This window comes from Heterodontus francisci, chromosome 32 (assembly GCF_036365525.1).
Source record: "Heterodontus francisci isolate sHetFra1 chromosome 32, sHetFra1.hap1, whole genome shotgun sequence".
NCBI lineage: Eukaryota > Metazoa > Chordata > Chondrichthyes > Heterodontiformes > Heterodontidae > Heterodontus > Heterodontus francisci.
In genome coordinates, this window is record NC_090402.1 from 45,041,106 (window position 1) to 45,062,487 (window position 21,382).

At 46.0% G+C, this 21,382-nt stretch overlaps 1 protein-coding gene across 4 annotated transcripts in view; it reads right to left on the minus strand.

The window, feature by feature from the left end:
• Nucleotides 1-21,382, minus strand: part of abca2 (ATP-binding cassette, sub-family A (ABC1), member 2) — a 585,325-nt gene that overhangs the window by 283,640 nt on the left and 280,303 nt on the right. For all 4 annotated transcript variants that reach the window (XM_068012728.1, XM_068012729.1, XM_068012727.1 and 1 more), the window contains 2 exons: nt 17,234-17,338; nt 8,443-8,625 (listed from right to left, as the gene is read on the minus strand). In XM_068012728.1, the coding sequence (XP_067868829.1) occupies nt 8,443-8,625; nt 17,234-17,338 (288 nt within the window). The remainder of the gene's footprint in view (nt 1-8,442; nt 8,626-17,233; nt 17,339-21,382) is intronic.

A 21,382-nucleotide genomic window follows, 5' to 3' on the forward strand; every position in this document is an offset into this window, starting at 1 on the left:
TTTGATTCTGGCCTTTGATTTCTCTGCCTATCACTTTTCTTAATCCCCTTACTGTCTTTTGTTCTTGTCTTTGATCCCCCCTCCTCTGACTACTTGCAAAGGTTCCCGTCTCCCTGCCATTTTAGTTTAAACCCTCCCCAACGACTCTAGCAAATGTTCCCCCTTGGACATCAGTCTCGGTCCTGCCCAGGTGTAACCCGTCCAGTTTGTACAGGTTCCACCTCCCCCAGAACCGGTCCCAATGCCCCAGGAATCTAAAACCCTCCCCCTCACACCATCTCTTCAGCCATGCATTCATCCGATATATCCTGCTATTTCAACTCTGACTAACACGTGGCACTGGCAGTAATCATGAGATCACTACCTTTGAGGTCCTACTTTTCAACTTACTTCCTAGCTCCCTATATTCTGCTTTTAGGACCTCATCCTTTTTTTTACCTATGTCGTATGTACCAATGTGTTCACCCTCCCCCTTCAGAATGTCCTGTAACCGCTCTGAGACATCCTTTATCCTAGCACCAGGGAGACAACATCCCATCCTGGAGTCTCTTTTGCGGCCATAGAAATGCCTATCTATTCCCCTTACAATTGAATCCCCTATCACTATTGCTTTTCCACACTTCTTACTCCTCCCATGTGCAGCAGAGCCAACCATGGTGCAATGAATTGGGCTGTTGCTGCTTTCCCCTGAGAGGCCATTCCCCCCAACAGTATCCAAAGCAGTATACCTGTTTTGCAGGGGAAGAGCCACAGGAGATGACTGAACTGCCTACCTAGTCCTCTTGCTCTGCCTGGTGGTCATCCATTCCCTTCCTGCCTGTGGAGTCTGAGCCTGCAGTGTGACCACCTCTCTATACGTGCTATCCACGATACTCTCCGCCTCATGGATGCTCCAGTGACCCAGCTGCAGCTCCAGCTCCGAAACCCGGGCTTCCAGGAGCTGCAGCTGGACACACTTCCTACACACATGCTGGTCCCAGGCACTGGAAATGTTCCCGGCTTCCGACATGGAGCACGAGGAGCACACCACGGCTTTGAGCTTTCCTGCCATGACTTAACCCTCTAAATTAAATTAAACCTTCTGGAAGATCTTAATGTCCAATAATATCAGTTACTCTCGGGACCTTCTTCCCTGGTCCTCGTTACTACAGAACTCCCTAAAAAAAAAACTACTTACTATATTTCACAGAATCATAGAGAGATACAGCACTGAAACAGGCCCTTCGGCCCACCAAGTCTGTGCCGACCAACAACCACCCATTTATACTAATCCTACATTAATCCCATATTCCCTTACATCCCCACCTTCCCTCAATTCTCCTACCACCTACCTATACTAATGGCAATTTACAATGGCCAATTTACCTATCAACGTGCAAGTCTTTGGCTGTGGAAGGAAACCGGAGCACCTGGCAGAAACCCACGCGGTCACAGGGAGAACTTGCAAACTCCACACAGACAGTACCCAGAACTGAACCCGGGTCGCTGGAGCTGTGAGGCTGCGGTGCTAACCACGGTGCCACCCCTGTTTATTTGAAGTAAACTTTAAACTTTTCATACCTGAGATACTTATCCAGCTATTTACCGCTATTCCCTAACAGGTGACTCACCAACCAATCACCTTGCAACTCTCCTGTGACGTCACTGTTAGCTTTTATTTTCAAAACTCCAGTGCGCTGGAAGAGCTCTTCTTCGCCCCTGAAGGTAAGAGACTGGACCTCGATCCTTGGGCTTGATTTATAGGCTCTGCTCTCGGCGTTCTCCCCACAGGTCCGCTCCGCTCCTCTTCACCCCTGCAGGTAAGAGACTGGACCTCGATCCTCGGGCTTGATTTATAGGCTCTGCTCTCGGCGTTCTCCCCACAGGTCCGCTCCACTCCTCTTCACTCCTGTAGTTAAGAGACTGGGCCTCGATCCTCAGGCTCAATTTATGGGCTCCGCTCATGGCATTCTCCCCACAGGTCCGCTACGCTCCTCTCCGCCCCACTCCTGAAGGTAAGAGACTGGACCTCGATCCTCGGGCTCGATTTATAGGCTCCGCTCTCGGCGTTCTCCCCACAGGTCCGCTCCGCTCCTCTTCACCCCTGTTGGTAAGAGATTGGGCCTCGATCCTCAGGCTCAATTTCTTGGCGTTCTCCCCACAGGTCCGCCGCGCTCCTCTCCGCCCCGCTCCTGAAGGTAAGAGACTGGGCCTCGATCCTCGGGCCCAATTTATAGGCTCTGCTCTTGGCATTCTCCCCACAAGTCCGCTCCGTTCCTCTCCACCCCACTCCTGAAGGTAAGGTATGACTCCAAACAGCGGAGAGTTTTCCCTCTGATTCCCATGGGCTCCAGTTTAGCTAGGGCTCCTTGATGCCATACTCAATCAAATGCATACTTAATGTCAAAGGCAGTCACTCTCACCTCACCTCTTGAATTCAGCTCTTCTGTCCATGTTTGAACCAAGGCTGTAAGATGCCAGTGTTGTAGCTGTACTGGAACAGCTTGACTAGGGGGGTGGCAAGTTCTGGAGCACAGGTCTTCAGTACTATTGCCAGAATATTGTCAGAGCCCATAGCCTTTGCAGTATCCAGTGCCTTCAGTCGTTTCTTGATATCACGCGGAGTGAATCGAATTGGCTGAAGTCTGGCATCTGTGATGCTGGCGACTTCAGGAGGAGGCCGAGATGGATCATCAACTCGGCACTTCTGGCTGAAGATTGTTGCAAATGTTTCAGCCTTATCTTATTTTCTATGTTCCTATGTTACTGTTATGGTCCCCGGGTCACACTATTGCTTAACACGCTATTGTGCAGCAAAGCTTGAAGCCTGATGCTAGGGAGTGACCAGTGGCACTAAGCCTTTTAGTGCAGATACAAAATTTGTAACAAAGGTCTACGGCAGTCCAAACTCACATTAGTTCATTCAGTCTAGGTTGAATTTAAATCCACTCAGCCACTCAACGCTCCAAATGTGATTATTTCAAAAGCAGGCTATATGATTTCACCTGTGGTTAGCAAAACTACTGGACCAACTGTTCTAAAAAGCCAAATTAACTCCAATTTACAAGGTATTATAATTCAGATACTGGTCCGACTCCGCTTGGCGCATCAGTACATGCCGGCAATGCAATGTTTGTACTGTTGAGCTGGACAACTTCCTCACTCCCAAAACACTGGGGAAGGTTCACAAACAGGGTGCTGGGACTGGATTTTCCCAATCTCTGCGGTACCCCAATGTCAGGACTATTTCCGGGTCCCAACCCTGCTGGAGGTCAGAATGCACTGAACGTCAGGAATTTGAGGGAGATAACCAATTAGTGGGTCGCCTCCATGATATCCATCAAATGACAGACGGTGGGCAAGAGCAGGAGGCAAGAGTTAGAAGTAGCAGGAGTTATTTAAAGGTGCCCATCTGGATTCAAAGTGCAAGCAGCCAGAGAGAATCAGCCCTGAGGGAACAGTCTATCAGAGCAGTAACATGGCAGTCTGTCTTGGTAGGGCAGTCCCATTGTTCACCAACGCCTCCCTTGAGGTCATGAGAGAAGCAGTCCGAGACAGGTGGAATATTTTGCTTCTGGACAGTGGCAGCAGGAGGTCTACCAGACAATAAAGCAGGCATGGCTGGAGGTCACCGGAGAAGTCAGCAGCTGCAGTGTGGTCTGTATCACTTAGAGCCAGTGAGTGAAGTGCTTCAATGACCCTTCTGCATTCTAGCAAGGTGAGTATGAAGCAAAGCCAAGCTGTCAGACTTGAGTATCTTGCAGGGACAGCACATCTCTGAACAGGAGGGCCTAAAGGCAGGGATTGATTAGGTACACCGAGGAGATTATTGCACACTGCCAATCCTCACCTGAGAGAAGGGAGCATTTTTTTTTATTCGTTCATGGGATGTGGGTGTCGCTGGCTAGGCCAGTATTTATTTCTCATCCCTAATTTCCCTTGAGAAGGTGGTGGTGAGCCTTCTTGAACTGCTGCAGTTCTTGGAGTGTAGGTATACCAACAGTGCTAACGGTTTGATACAACGGAGTGGCTTGCTAGGCCATTTCAGAGGGCATTTAAGAGTCGATCTCATTGCTGTGGGTCTGGAGTCACTTGTAGGCCAGACCAGGTAAGGATACCAGATTTCCTTCCCTAAAGGACATTAGTGAACCAGATGGATTTTTACAACAATCGACAATGGTTTCATGGTCACCATTAGACTAGCTTTTCAATTCCAGATTTATTAATGGTATTCAAATTTTGCCATTTGCCATGGTGGGATTCGAACACATGTCTCCAGAGCATTAGCCTGGGCTCTGGATTACTAGCAATATAATTTGGGAGAATGGTAATGTAAGCCTGGGCAAATATAATGGTAGAAGCATCACATCCGATAGTGGATCAGGATGGGAAAATGGGAAGGTTAAGTGTAGCTGATCTCCCCATCCTCACATTGCAGAAGAAATGAGATCACAACACCCACAAGAGGAGTTGTTTCGAGGGTGCAGTGGCCTACCCGGCATCTTGACACTCATGGAGGAAGAGCTCCTTGGCATTGCAAGGTTGGCCGCAGTGCAGGCAGTCAGTGTTGGGAAGATTGGTGTGCAGCAGGTTTATTGAATGCTCCATGGAAGTTCTTTGTAGCAGTTTCCAACTCTGAAGTTGTTTTCAGTAGATGAAATTTGATCCGCTGAAGCATCTGCTGAGGCAAAGGAGGTCGAGTGCTGATGTTTTCTCTCTTAAACAGGGCCAATGCCAGAGGATCAGCAGCAGCCAACTGTGGAGGCCACAGCAACCTCAGAGGACGAATTACACTCTGAGGAAGGACAGTCACAAGAGTCAAGCACACCCTCCACCAGCACAGATACACACATTTATACAGGTGACACAAGGTGAGCATCATAGCACAAGGTGAGAGAAGCAGGCAGGAGATGGAGGCAGAGGCAGTTGTAGGCAGTCCCCATCAGAGCTCCAGCCATTCTTACCCGGCTGGGGATGCTGAGCCTTGGGCGGGGGGGGGTCACATACAAAGCGAGTACTTGTGGAGCAGCAAAAGGAGATGCAGAGTTTCCTGAGGCAGTGCTGTCCCTTGCGATGAAAATGGAGGAGTCCATTCATGGCATATGCACCGTAATGTCTCAGGCATATGAGTGCACCAGCTCTTCCATTGAAAGAGTGACCACACTCGTGGATGCAACAGTCCATCAAATAGATGCAGAAGCAGCAAACTGGCATGAACAGATTGTATGATACATTCTGTAGCACTGACTGGTCCGTTGCATTGATGGCGCATGGATTCATGCACGCCCAACCTGGTGTTCTCGCGCACCCGGTAAATACAGACATTCAGTTGGGCCATGAAAGGCAGGAAGGGATGATGTAGACAGTGCTACCATCCTAGGGACCACATCTTCTGAAGCCGACCCCTCTGCCTCTCTGACTGATACACACAATAAGGCTCACACCCCCATAACTGAGGCTGTCCCTAAAATGCAGCTGGTGCAGCCTGTTGCAGTGCTGTCAGTGCACAGAGACCCGAGCGCATCTCAAATGCCAGGCAGCCTGCCTCCCCATCTGCTCTAGCCACAGGGGAGCACCACATAAGAGCAAGTGCAAGAGAAGCGTTGTTAACATCACAAAGTGGTTCACCTGGGTGCACGTTATGAAGCTTTTGTTAAATCCATGCACTGTGAGTTAAATGGTTGTGTTCAAAAAGTGACATTTATCATGTCATTTTTGTTGTGGGAGATAATGGCATTGCCAATAGGTCCTGTCTGTGTGTGAGGTCTGAGACTGTCATAGAGTCATGCGCTCTCACAGAATACTTGCTGTATCAAAGGTGCTAAACCCCATGAGAAATGGATCTGTCCTTGCACTCTCGAGAGGGACCACTACGTATAAACTGGCAGTCCAATTTAGAGTCTTCCATTGGAGGAACTGCCATGCTTTGGCGAAGATGGGGTCCCTTGGGTGGTGCCACCATCTACATTATTACTTCCTACCTCAGCCCTTTCAGTGGCTCATCTATCTTTCCACACTTAGCAGGTGCGTGAGAACACCTGACTGGACATGTAAGCATCCATGAAACATCAATGCAATGGACCGGTCAATGCTACAGAATGCATCATGCAAGTTGCTCATGCCAATCCACTGATCCTGCATCCATGATGGTGGTGGTTCTTTCAATGGAGCAGCTCATGCACTTATATGCCTGAGATATTGTGGTGCTCATGTTCCTGGACCAGGGCATCAAGGTCAGCGTGTCTCCGCACGAGTCTGATCCCTGAGTTGCCTTCACACGCTTCCCGTTGATTATCCTGGAGATCCTCATCCTCCAACTAGGTGGTGCATTCTTCCGCATGGACCTCCTCCAGTTCCAACAGCTCTGGATGGCCATGTTGAGCAGAGCATAGCAGACCACAACAAAGTAGGAAACCCTTGAGGAGGTGTACTGCAGGGTGCCCCCTGATCAGTCAAGGCACTGGTACCGCATCTTCAAAAGGTTGATGGTTTGCTCAGTAGTGGCCCTTGTGCTATGATGGTAGCAGTTATATCGCTCCTGTGGCTCAGTTGTGGAGTTTCACACTAGGGTCAGCAGCTATCTATTTACTGGGTACCCCTTGTCTCCCAGGAGCCATCCACAGAGGCTGTATGGTGGAATGAACAGCTGCGGCATCTGCGACTGTCTCAGAATAAATGAATCAAGATAGCTGCCAGGAAACCTTGTGCACACCCGAAGGAAGTTTTTATGATGGTCGCACATGAGCTGAACATTTATTTAGTGGGAACCCTTCCTGTTAATGAATGTTCCAGCCTGAGATGACAGGGCTTTGATGGTAACCTGTACGCAGTCAATCACACCCTTCACCTGAGGAAATCCTGCCACTGAGGCAAACCCCACTGCTCTCTGTGTCTGACTGGCCATATCTGTGCTGATAGCGATGAAGTCAGATGCCCTTACACAAAGCGCATCTGTCACCTGAGATATGCAGCTGTGGGCTGCCAATTACCAGTTCCCACATAGGTCAGCTGCCAACTCCTGAAGCTAAAAAGTTCAAGGTCACTGTCAACTTGACAGCTACTGGCATAGGGTGTCCCCCTGAGCCTTGTGGCATAAGGTCATGCTCCAGGAGTGTGCACAACTCTGCCACCAACTGCCAAGATAGACCAAGCCGTTGGTGGTAGTGCTGCTCCAACATGTTCAGGAAGCTGATCCTCTGACGGTACATTTGATTCTGTGGCTATTGCCTTCTGGCCCCTCCTGCCCCTTGACCAGCACCTCTGTATCCATGTGTGCCATGTGACTGCCTTTGTTGTTGAGGCCGCTGCTGCTCCCCGCTGCTCCAGCTCTCCTCTGAATAGGTGGCCCCCATTATCAGAGATAGTCAAGTATAGTCTCCCCCACGCCCATTAACCCCACTACACTGTCTCCCCACACCCATGGCTGAAGCTCTTCAGTTTCACTGATCAAAGCCTTCCCAGCTTGTCACTTCCACTGAAGAATCTCTTCCCACTGTGCAATCACCTTTTTCACACTGGCGATTTGCTGACAGCTCAGGAAACAACTGGCTATTAAGGCCAGAATGCAGCATTAAAATAGTACTTAATGACCTATTATAATACTTAAATACCTAACTCGACAGCTGCAAGGGGGATCCCTGCTCACTTTCAATCCCATCCAGTTAAGCCCGGAAGAAGGTGAGATGATCTCGGGATCTTGACCCGGCGTCATTTTTGGGGGATTTAACTCCCTGCACGCACTCATACTCGCCTCCCCTTGGCCATCAAAGTTCTCCCCATTCTTTTCATTTTATATAAATACAAGTGACTAGGTCTGGAGGAAGAAATTACCTAAAGAATATCAAACTCACTTTCCATTCTGAGGTAATTGAGGGGTGGGGGATGGGAAAGAGGATCAAATTAAGGTTACAGATTAGAGCTGAATTAAAAATTTGTGCTTTGACAGCTAATTAAACCTCAATAAACCCCTTAGTATGATTTATCCACAGGGTTAACCTCCAGTCATCAAAAAAACACAACTTACAGAAAGTGGTTGACGTATGGCTCTGTAACTAGAGTACGTGATTTGTTGCATTAAATGATTTATTATTGCTCTGATCTAAGAATTTTTACTCTCTTCCAAGTGTTTTTATGCATATTACAATAGTTAGGTAGCAAACTGCTTGATAGAGGCAGTAAGTGTTGAATTTCACAGGAGTTGCGACACTTACTCCATCTATAACCAATGCACATTAGTCCCTCAATATACTTTGTTCCACATGCTCTTGTAATTATTATAGGCTGTCATAGCTTTCTCATTTGCAGAGAAGTTATATAATCCATCATGCTTTCTGTACAATTCCCAATGATAGCCTTAGATAGGATCCATTGCAGCATTCAGCTTGTAACTTAAATTCTAGAAAGTGAATGTTGTTTTTTAACACAAAGAAGTCTGACTATTGAAACATCCTTCCACTACTTTACCTCCATTTCTCCAATAAGTGCCTCTGGGTCATAGCCATCCGTGGAGTTACTGGATCCTGCTAGGCCAAGAGCCTGGGCCAACAGCTGGACAAGCGTCTGTCTGTGTGTCACTTTTTCTGGGTCACTCAGTGCCTTATGAATCAGTCCTCCTTCTAGCTTCCTCCAGCCTCCCAGAAGGTGCTCCTGAAACATAAATCTTTGGCTCAATAAATTCATCATACATTCCCTTGAGTCTCATTTTCCCACTTACATATTTGCAACATTTTGGAAACAAGGAAAAAAGAGATATAAACCACAGGAAATTGGAAGTTATTCATTTTTCTATTTTCTGGCTAGGAACACAATATAATGTTAGCAATAGAACTACTGAACACATGCAACTTTTGGACAAGGACTACATTTTGAAAACTATGCCAGTTAGGTTGGGGGAATTGAAGTAGATACTTCAACTTAAAGAGCTAAACCACTACAAACATGATGGGCCAAATGGTCATCTTCTTTGCTGCCCAGTGCCATCCGAGATCAGGCACAGGCTAAATACAAGGCTACGCTCTCTGCTCTACCTCAACAGACAGTTTTCACCACTTCCCCGCCCCCAACCTTAGATCTTCAATGCTTGCTAAACTGGTATGAATTTATTTTTATTTCCCACACCGACCACTCCTGCATCCGCTCTGAGTAAAATCATTACTCAGCATTACATTATGCCGAACTACTACAATTCCGATATGAAACATTCTACAAAGGCAAGAACTTTCCCAGAGGGCTCAAGAGGTCACGCTGCACACAATCGCCCTCCAAAATAAAGCATGTAGATATCTGTTCATAGCTCCCAGTATATCTACCATTGCGGAGAAAAGAAAGGGAAAGAAGTCACACTCTGGATGTGGTTTCCATCTTGCTCTATTTTTCCAGTGTGGTTTCATTCTGAAAATTGACAATGCTGTTACTGCAACATACGTCAGAATGCCAACAACAGGTGACGATATTGAGAATAAACCTGTAAATTGTGAATGACAGAAAAATTCCTCAGGAAGTCATTAATATATACGTCATTAGTCTGTTGTTTGCCTGCCTTGTTTAAATAACACTAATGCTTCATTTGTCAGTCAAGCTTCATCTGCAATAGTGACGCTAATTACACAAAATCAATAAACATTGGTTTTTTGGTGACCGCTTTGAAGCTAGTGAATAGAACAGAGATTTAAAAACTGAGGCAGAAAAAAGGTGCAGTTAGGAGTTACATTTCATAAAATCCAGTCACACAGGTGGCAGTCTTTTCCGGAGCCTTCCTCGCCGAACAGGCAGCCAAGCCTGTCAATGAGGCTGGCTTCCAGGCTGAGAATCAGTTAAAAAAAAATACAGATACCTTGGAGTTAAAACTCCACAGTGTTCAGGGAAGGCAACTATACCTTATGCCCTGCCCATCCGCCACACCCCCAAATACCAACCCCCCCAGCCCCCCCCACCCCTGCATCCCCAAACATTATGTATTAGAGCCAATATTTTCATATAAAGCTAAATAATGGATACATCACAAATAATGCAAAAGCAAAATACTGTAGATGCTGCAATTTGGAAATAAAATCACAAAATGATGGAAAATTCAGCAGGTCAGGTCAGGTTGCAGAGAGAAACAGAGCTAATGTTTCGGGTTGATAAACCTTTCAACAGAACTGGAAGATGTTGGAGATGAACAGCTTTTAAACAAGTACAGAGCCAGGGAGTGTAGCAATAAGAGATCTCCACCTCGAGCACCAGCACACATTTCCTCCACTCCCACTGTCTCAGGTGCCCCCTCTCCTTAGCTCTGTACTTGCTTAAAAACTGACACATCTCGAACATCTTCTAGTTCTGATGAAAGGCCATCGACCTGAAATGTTAACCCTGTTTCTCACAATACAAACAATACAATTCACCTGTGCTTTTACATGGGAGTTCAGTGTGAAAATGAGAATATTAATTCATCATACATCATTAGGATAATGGTATTCATAATAGGGCTGGGGTGACAATTGAGGCCCACATCTCCTCCACTGGACGTCTCTGGGCTCCGATCACGACCTGCCTATGGGGTTGTCGTTATAGCTATGAATCTGCTGGTTTCTTCCTCCTGCTCTCCAGCATGACAAAACTGGGAAATGCTATCAGAAGGCAGGGCAGTTCCTGCATTAAGGGATCAAAGGACAGAGCTCTATTAAAACTATAGGGTGAATTTGCATGGACCTTTTGCAAATACAGAGCCTTGCTTGGTACAAAATGGGATCAGAGGATTCAGAGTTTTATAGCCACATCTCTAATCTCTAATGCTTTCATCAGGCAGCAGAGCCTCACAAAATCTTCCCTCATAAGATCACAAGCGTGTACTAGCAGGCTGCATTAAGTAACCCTCATATTCCCAGCCACAGTGGAGATGATTGGGTAATTTTTCCATCAATCACCCATGGAGATCACACTGCTATAAGTGACTGGGGTTGATCTTCATAGAATCATAGAATGATACAGCCTAGAAAATGGCCATTCAGCCAATCGCGCCTGTGCTGGTTTTCATCCACATAATTTGCATTATGTAATGACTTTGTTTGCAGTAAAATAGACTGTTTGCTGTCAGTCCTTCCGTTAGTCCCGCACTGCCTCCAACTCAGTGGTTGAGACAATGGTGTTAATACCCCATTAATAGAATGACCAATCTGTATTTTACCCTCTCTTCCTCTGAGAAAGCATTTGGCTTCCAATTGGTAACTGGTTGGAACATTTGAGATCAGGAGTTCATTCCTGTGCAAAAACAGTGGGCACAGACCTTCATTCTATGGTGCAGAATTCCCAAGAGTGATTCTTGAGAAAGTTTGGAATGGGCCAAAAAGTTAGTTTAAAAATGTGTTTTGAGTTTGAATTGCCACCTTCAATAGAAACAAAATTGCCTCATTTCAAACATATGTACTTCAGAGTGCTGTATTTTCCTCGTGCTCAATTACAACCATACTTTGAGGAAAAATCACTGCAGTTCTCAAACACAAAATCAATAATCTGAAAGCAAAATGATCTATTTTATCTTTGCCAATAAATGAGAGACTTACACCAACATTTCTGAGCAAATATATTGAACGCACAATAACAAATAATTTTTCTTTAATATTAAAACATGCCTTCCCATAATGAATTACAACAGTATTCAGCATTCCTCATGTCTGGTGTGGATCAATAACTGATTGCAACTGCCTGCTAATTTTCAGCTCCAGCTCAGAATACCTCAGCATGAAACGTGTGGTCATATTTCTTTTACTTTAATCCATGACAAATTCACATCTAAACAAACTGTGACATCTGGAATGTGAGGGACACTTGCTATTTCTTTTGCACACATTCTGTGCTGATCAAGTTAAGGGGCTTTGGGGGTGGAACTGGAACATGTTTTAAATTGAGTATTGCTGAAAAAAGAGACATGCTGTTGAAGCTTTTCATCTTGCACTCAACAGGACAGATGCAAGAATGCCAAATTTCAAAGGGAGCAATAATTTATACTGCATGAGAAAAGGGTGCTGACTGGTTGACAAATTGACTGTGATTAGTCAAGGAATTGCCATGGAGAATGCAACAGGGAACTACTGTTCCCAAACATTTGTTTAATTCAAAAACGGCACAACACCTGGGCATGCCTGCAAAGGATAGGTCCCTGCAGATGAATATATGTAGCGTCTAGCAAGCATAAGTGAGCCACATTGCGAGCTCAACTCATAATCTTAAATCAGTTGTTAGTGTAATTCTTCGCACGCTCAGGATCGTTAAGCAAATCCTGTCCAATCGCAGAGTCACATCTAACGTTATACATTGTTTTCTGAATTTTGCAAGTACGGGCTGGTTGAGTATAGTCAGTATTTGGCCTTTTGCGAACAGCCGAAGGGATGTGCTGTTTGATACAATCCACCCGTCACTGGGACGGCCTACATACCTTAAAATAACTCTGTTATCAGCAAAAATAAATTCAGGCTTCCTAAAGGTCAAGTGGCTCATTTCTTGTTAAGCTGATTTATTTCCATGATTACTTGAAATGTTATATTAACTTACCACTGGCCGTAAATTGGAAATGAGTGGTAACATATTATGCTTAAGTGCTTGGATGTTAAAACCCTTAACACAAAGTGAACTGCCTTGCCACTACAAATGGAAAATTAATGATGAACTTCACGTGTAGAATTAACTGATGCTGCTGTCCCACTTGTGCCATCACTTTGTGTGAACAAGCCAAGTAGCTAAATAATACTGCACCTGGCACATTTTATATTAACATTGAGCCTGATCTAAGCCATTGTAAACCTGACCTTGAAGTGCTTAATTGTGATAATTGGTGACCAAAATGGAAGATGGTCAAAATGGGTTCACAAAGGGGAGGTCTTGCCAATCGAATTTAGTGGGTTTTTTTGAAACCATGACTAGGGAGGTTGATGAGCGGATGTGATGCACTTGGATTTCAGTAAGACCGTCAGTTTCTCAGGAAAGGCTGATATTGAACGGGAAGAACATAGTAATTAATGGGAATATTTTAGAATATATCATTGGTTGATGAATGGAACCCAGAGGGTGATTGCACCGGGATTGTCAACAGCCTGGGAGAATGTCACACAGAGGTCTGTTTTGGGAACTGATTTAAGCAACAAATTCTGCTCCTCAGTCATCAAGTTCATCCTTGTCCCAGGCCATTAGTTGAGGCTTAAACCTGGTGTTCTATTTGACCCTGAGCTTAACTTCCAACCCATATCCTCTCCATCACTAAGAGAGCCTACTTCCAACTCCATAACATTGCCCACCTCTGCCCTTGCATCGGCTCATTTGCTGCTGACACCCTTCTTCAAGCCTTTGTTACCTCCAGACTTGACTATTCCAATGTTCTCCTGGTTGCCTCCCTCCATGAACTCTCCATAAACTTGACCTCATTCAAAGCTCTGCTGCCCACATCCAAAGTCAAACTCAGTCCCATTCACCCATCACCCCTGTGCTCACTGACCTACATTAGCTGTGATTCTAGCAATGCCTAGATTTTAAAATTCTCATCCTTACTTTCAAAACCCTCAATGGCCAAGCTCCTCCTCATTTCTGTAACATCATCCGGCCTGAGATTTCTATGCTCCTCCAATTCTGGGCTCCTACACATCCCTGATTTTCATCTCTCCATTATTGGCGGTTGTGCCTTTAGTTGCCCTAGCTCTGGAATTTCCTCCCTAAATCGCTCTGCAACTCCACCTCATTTAAGATGGTCTTTAAAACCCAATTCTTTGACCAAACCTTTGATCCTCTGTCTTAACATCTCCAGATGTAGCTTGGTGTCAAATTTGTTTGATAATAGTTCTGTGAAACGCCTTTGGTCATGTTTCTATGTTGCTGTTAGAATCATAGAAGGTTTATGGTACCAAAAGAGGACACTTGGCCCATCGTGTCTGCACCGGCCAAAAAACAAAAAGCCACCCAGCCTAATCCCACTTTCCAGTACTTAGTCTGTAGCCCTGCAGGTGACAGCACTTGAGGCGCATTTCCAGATAGCTTTTAAATGAGTTGAGGGTTTCTGCCTCTACTACCCTTTCAGGCAACGAGTTCCAGACCCTTACCTCCTTCTGGGTGAAAAAACTTTTCCTCATTTCCCCTCTAATCTTTCTACCAATCACTCTAAATCTATGCCCCCAGTCACTGACCTCTCTGCTAAAGTAAATAGACCCTTCACATCCACTCTATCCAGGTCCCTCACAATTTTGTACAACTCAATCAAATCTCCCCTCAGCCTATCTGTTCCAAGGAGAACAACTCCAGCCTATCCAATCTTTCCTCACAGCTGCATTTTTTCATTCCTGGCAACATCCTCATGCGGGGCCCTGTCAAAAGCCTTGTTAAAATCCATGTAGATCACATCAACTGCACTACCCTCATCAATCCTCCTTGTTACTTCTCAAAAAAATTCAATCAGGTTAGTTAGACAAGATCTTCCCTTATAAATCTATGCTGACTATCCTTAATTACTCTGTGCCCTTTCAAGTGACAGTTTATCCTGTCTCTTAGAATAGATTCCAATAATTATTCATTAAACACGCCACAGAAAGTTAAGTCTTGTCATTACAAGCAGAAGTATTCAGTTAACAGTGTGTGAAGTGTTAATGACTGCCAATCAACCTCACTAGTGGAGAAAATTAACTATTACAAGTGTGGAGTTTCATTTTATGTTTTGATGTTTTTGGGGAGATTATGTGTTAATTTTTAATTTTGATTTTCTTCTTCTTACGTTCCCCTTATCATTTTTTCTCTCTGTCTTAATCCAACTTTTTTTTTTCCCCGCTCTTTATTTCTCTTTCTGTGCCTGATTTTACACTGAATTCACCCACTCTAGTTTAAGATCCATCACAGCAGCGCTATCAACTCCCAATTTTAGCAACTTTGGGGGCAATTCTTTTTGAGCTGAAGGGTGCAGGGGCAAGTCTAACTACCAGCTAATTCCTATCTATAGATGCCTTGCTACAGTAAATTCTGGCCCATAATCATTCACCTATCTTTTACCATTGTACATATTGATAGACCTGGTGGTTCCTCCTACCATAAGTCATATCATATAACAAGAGGCAGATGTTTACTGTAAGTGCCAGAGACTGAGTATTAAAACTGACAGGCTTCACCCCACACACATGCAAATTCCCCCTTAACCTTCCATGAATAACGAGTTGCACCTAGTATCAAGAAATTGGTTTCAGCACCGTAATATGGAGTAGGGAGAAGTCCCGAATTACCACTTCAAAAGTATTTAATTTGCTGTAAAGCAAGAAAGACCTGCATTTAAATAGAGCCTTTCACAAACACAGGACATCCCAAAGTGCTTTACAACCAATATTTTTGTACCCCTACACTGTTGTAATGTAGGTCACATGGAAGACAATTTGCACAATGCTAGGCCCCCCAACAGCTGTGAGATTACAACCAAGTTATCTGTTTTAGGGATATTTGTTCAGGGAAAACTATTGACCTGGACACCAGAGAGAACTCTCTTGCTCTTCTTCGAATAGTGTCATGAGATCTTTTACATCCACCTGACAAGACAGATGACACCTTGGTATAACATCTTGTTAGAAAGGTGGAATGGGTTTTGAAAGGTATGAGTGCAAATAAGTGAAATATAAGTGCAAATTGTCTCTTTGTGTCCCAAGGGCTCGAGTCCTGATGTAGTTCTATCAATTTCAGTCACCTTATAGCATCTCATTTGTGAATCTACCCACAGCTATCCAGTTGCGGTAGTCCACACAGCCCAGCCTGATCCCGTTAGCTCCTTCTTTTCAGATCTGTAATTCCCAACAGGAGTTACTGGGCCACAGTTAGGAACAGGAAACTTGTTTGATATTTCTCCTTCTTGCTCCTGAAGCACCAAGGCCAACTGTAGTACTCCAACATTGGCTACTTAGCACCAATTGGTTCATTCACCCTGACAGCTTCCTGGTCTGTACAATTCAGTACCACACTTCATCTGAATTTACCCACTGAAGAATCAGGGGAGTTCCGTTTTCAGGAGTCTTCACAAAATTATAACAACTTGTATTTATGTAGTACCTTTAACATAGAACACAATCCCAAGGTGCTTTGCATCATAGAAACAGGCCAGTCAACCCAAGCAGCATTGGTGTTTATTCTCTACAAGAGGAGTTCTTCTAATACCATGTCCTCACCTTCTTCCCATATTGCATCTTCCCCTCATTCCTTCTATCATCTATCTAATTTGTTCTTAAATGTTGACATGTGTCTGCTTCAATCACCAACTCCCAGAGTGTATTCCACAGCCTCACAAACCCCTGTGTAAAAACGTTTCTCCTGCACTTTGTCCTAAATCTCTTTCATTTAATCTAATATCAATGTTCCATCATTCTAGGTTCTTTAATCATTGGAAATGGTCTGTTTCTATCAACTCCATCCTACCACTTCATAATTTTAAACAATTCTATCATATCAACCTGTGATTTTCTCAGCCTTGCTGTGTATTACCACATACCAAGGAGAACAATGTCAGAGCAATGCGGTGGTGCACTGAGTCAGTTGACAACCATGAAGATGAGAGCTTCCTACCACATTACAGTACTCAACTAAATCAGGTGGGTCAAAAACAAGAAATGCTGGATTCACTCAGCAGGTCTGGCAGCATCTGTGGAAAGAGAAGCAGAGTTAACGTTTCGGGTCAGTGACCCTTCTTCGGAACTCCGAAGAAGGGTCACTGACCCGAAAAGTTAACTCTGCTTCTCTTTCCACAGATGCTGCCAGACCTGCTGAGTGAATCCAGCATTTCTTGTTTTTGTTTCAGATTTCCAGCATCCGCAATATTTTGCTTTTTAAATCAGGTGGGTAGCTTGTTTACATTACCATTTCTTTAGAATTGCAAACTAATATTACCTAACAACAGGCATCCCAGCTAATAATTACACAAGCACCGGTATGATCATCTTACAAGTTACACATTTCGCTAATCTCCCCTCCACTATCCCTCCCACAGTAGAGTGCTCATAGCAAATGTCTCAGTGTCAGATACAACTAATTTCTCCAAACTTAATTCATAACTGTCCTGTCACTGACTGTTTCCCACACAATGGGACAGAAACATGGGGGTAATTGGGTTAATTACACTGAATAGTATGCAATTCCTAAAGAAACAGGAGGGGCTTGGCTCCAAAGATTGTTGCTTTAGTATCTGTAATGCCTAAAACTTCAAATGGGGGAGAAAATTATTTTCATGCTCCCAGAATTGTACCCCTACAATGGCAACTGAAGTTCCCCTTACCTCAAGCTGTAGCAGTTTCTCTCCAGCACTGAATGCGTCCCAATTTTCACTGTCCAGTCCACTGTCCACAGCGGTAGGATATGATCCAAAGCAAAGACGGAACACCTGAAAAACAATTGAGGGCAAAAGAATTAACTGCTTGACAACATTAATTACCGTGAAAAGGTAATTAAAGGTGACTTCAATTGATTTTCACAATGCTCAGCCATTATGTCCTCAGTTCTATGAATATTTAATGAAGTCAGATAAGCATTCACTAAAATGCAACCATCCAATTTGCTGAGCCCTTGTGATTTAATGTACTTATCTTGTAGATTCACAATATATGTGAATATATATATATATATGGGCATGCTTCCCCAGATGGCATCTCGAGGTATTAACGGATGCAGTGGCAGACAGGAGAGATGTCCCGTTCCCGGAATCCGGAAACAGAAATCCGCCGAGTGAGATGAAGGGGGCATTTTTGGAGGTGGCCACGGAGGTCAACAGCTGGGGACTCACCAGAAGGACATGGGTCCAGTGCAGGAAGAGATTCAATGACCTGATAAGGTCTGGTAAGGTGAGTGGCCAGTGACACCCGGATGATAGGTCTCTATAAACACCAGCATACAGATAGGTTGACCTCACAGAATGTCCATAGTTCTCCCTAACATTGCCAGATCAAGAGTCGAGTCACATTGATGAGATGGCAATGACCCTCACATATGGGGTGGTATTCAGAAGGATACATCACTAAAAGGCATATCAGCTCATCTTTATGTTATGCTGGAAGAGATGAGGGAGGGCAGCCTACTCATGAATCATTCTCCCCTTATTCCGCAGGAGGAGACAGCCCATAACACTCGGGAAATGGCCAGTACAGGCAGTGATGTGGCCCAGCTCCACACTCTGACACTGATGCAGGAGGCGACGCTGGAGATCGCCAGGATTCCCATGAGTCAGTCAGTGGAGGATGACGAAACAGGAGGTCATGAACAACAGGTTTACTGGATAGCTCTATCTTGAGGTGAAGGGCGTGGAGGAGACTATGGCTCTTCAACTGCTATCATCCAAGGGGATGGTTGTGCTGGGGCACTTGTTGAGTAGAATGAGTTCTCATTTCCTCTTTCTTATGTTTCCCACAGGGTCAGTTGAAGAGGGGGAAGAGAATGGACAAGCACAATCAGTGCAGCCCTCCTCAGCAGGGGAGACTCACTGGAACCAGCATCGTCACATCCCACCTCAGCACCTTCCACCAGTGCGGTCATACTCACCTTGGTTCGGCCACAGGTTAGAGTCGAAAGGGGAGCACTCAGTGAATCTCACATCACGTGTGAGCAGGAGGAGGAGGGTAAGGCAGAGTCAGCTGTGGGCAGTCCCCCTCGGAGGACGCAGGGTAGACACAGCGATGCTCCACTGGGTGAATATGATGGGCCTCATGTATCACAAACAAGGAGGGTCTTCATCGAGAACCAGAGGCAGATAAGTTCTTGCATGTCAGAATTCCTGAGGCTTTGAGGAGCCATGCACAGGCAATGGGGGAGTCCATGCAGCGCATGTGCTCTGTCATAACTCAGATCTGATCGCATGAGCTCCTCCATTGAGAGATTGGGCAACCTCCTGAAGAACTGAATGCTGCACCTGCTCTGAATGAGTGCAGCAGCAGCGCACTGATATGCACAGAAAGAATGAGGCTCTCTGTAACATTGACCACTCAGTGTCACTGAAGGTGCTGAGATGCTTGGAGAGAATGCCAACTGTTGATGTCACAGTTGGTGGCGTCATCCAGCGTCCAAGAGTGCCAGATAAGGGCTGAGATGGTCGAAGCAGCACTGGCGTCAAGCTTCAGCCCCTTGCCCCCTCCCACTCAGGAACCATTGGCATGCCAAAGCCCTGTGACAGAGGCAGCTCCGGCAATGACAAAGGCATAGCAGCCTGTGCAGGAGCTCCCAGGGAAACCTCCAAGACGAGGATGGAAGCCACAGGCATCTCAGCCAGAGAAAGACAGTAGGGAGCAGGTAACCTCCACCTCATCCTCAGTCACGGGGGGAGCACACTATAGAAGTTTTAGAGAAAGTTGCCAGGCCATTGATTTTACTTAATGGGTCACCTGGGTTCTGTTCTCCACATTTGTATGCTGTTCTGTTTTCATTGCACTATTACTTGTTTATGTTATCAATCGGACATATGTGTTATTGATGTCAAAAAGGGGGTGGAGTTTTATGGGGTGGATGGGAGTGCCATAGGGTCCTGAGATTGCTGTAATTCCATGCTTTGTGATGTTGTAACGTGTTGGTCGTGGAAACTTCATTCTCCACGGTCATGGCTGGCAATAAGACTTCACAGATATGGGTCATCGCAGAGTGACGGCTCTCCATGCTGGAAGGTGAATTCATATTTCATAAGGGCTTGGAGGCGATCAGGTGAAACGCTGCTGAATCAGCATGGCCCTTATGGCCATGGCCCCTACAGTTCACCCTGAGGTATGGGACGACATGGCAGGGCATCCTCCACTGCGTGGTCGGCAGCCACCTCTTGTGTGAACCCTACCTCCACTTTTTCACCCTCTTCTTCCTCCTCCCAGTCCTCTTCCGAGGTGGAGTAGCACTCCAGGTCCTCCTCCTCATCCATCTCCAAGCCTCTTTGCAGTGTCACATTATGCAAAGTGCAGCAGATGATACAAACACTCTGGTTGGCTCGTACCGGAGGGCACCATCCGGCCGGTCAAGGCAATGGAAGTGCATCTTCAAGATGCCAATGGTCTGTTCAATGCAGGTCCGTGTTAGTAGATGGCTCTGGTTGTAGCACCTCTCTCCATTCGTGTCTGGCTTTTGGATGGACATCAGGAGCCACCTCTTTAGGGGATAACCCTTATCCCCCAGCAGTCACCCAGGGAGTCTGGAACGTGGGCCTGAAGTGATGCAGTGTCGAGCACTCTTGCAGGGTAAAGAAGTTATGATAGCTTCCCGGAAACCAGGTGCAGACCTGCAAGATTCACTTCCTGTAGTCACAGACCAACTGCACATTTAGTTAAAGGTAGCTCTTTCTGTTCAGGAATCTGAATGGCCAGTCTGTCGGTGCCTTGATGGCTACGTGGGTACAATTGATGACCCCCCCCGGACCTGAGGGAATCCATCAAAGGCAACAAAGCCCAAAGGCCTCTGTGCATGTGCTGGCTCATCTGTGTCAAAGTGGATATAGTCCCCTGCCCTCCTGAATATGGCATCCGTGACCTGTCTGATGGCGCGATAAGCTGCCAACTACAAGATGCCACCTAGGTCCGCAGATTATCTTTGGAACGGCCTGCATGCATAGAAATTCAGAGTAATGGTGACCTTAATGGCTGCAGGTAAGGGACTGCCATGTGGGCTACAAGGCCTCAGGACATTGTGGATCAGAGCACAAATGTCCGAGATCATCTGCCTGGATAGGAGCAGCCTTCTCCAGCACTCACGCTCTATTATTTGTCGATAGCTGACTCATGGATGGTAGACCTGATGTGTAGGTTAGTGCCTTCTTCCCCTTGCAGCCCCCCACCCCCACCCCCCCCCCCCCCCCACCCCCGTCCACCTCCCTCCCGTGCTCCTCTGACCTCCTGCGGTCCAGGAGGTTGCATCTGCTGAAGGTCATCCTGGCTGCTCTGTCCAATGTCAGAGTAGCCTGTTCCCATCTGACCTCCCTCAGCTAGCACACATTCACTCACCAAGCCTTCCTCTGCCAATCCTAGAGCCCAAGTGATGCCAGCGGCCTCACGTCCCTCTCCAGATTCCTACCACTCACCACTGCAGAATTTCAGTATTTCAGCTCCAGCAATGGCTACTCTGGGGCACTTTATAAGCAGCTGAACTTTATACTAGGTTTCTACAATATGTTAAACAGCCCTTTCAATAGCCCTTTTGATCCCCTGCAGTGTTCATGACTTCTGCCACCTGTCATGTTCCAGACATGGGGGGCTGAATTTTATGCCACCCCAGCAGGCCGGATGGTGGTGTGGGGGTGGATGGGGGCGGCGTAAAATTGAGCAGGAGGCTCTGGGAGACCCGCCTCCGGCCGACTTTATGGTGGTCGGGTGGGGGGGGGGGGGGGGGGGGGGGGGAGAGAAAACGGCCCGCCCACCCGAGGACAATCAAGGCCCTTAAGTGGCCAGTTAACAGCCAAGGGTATTTT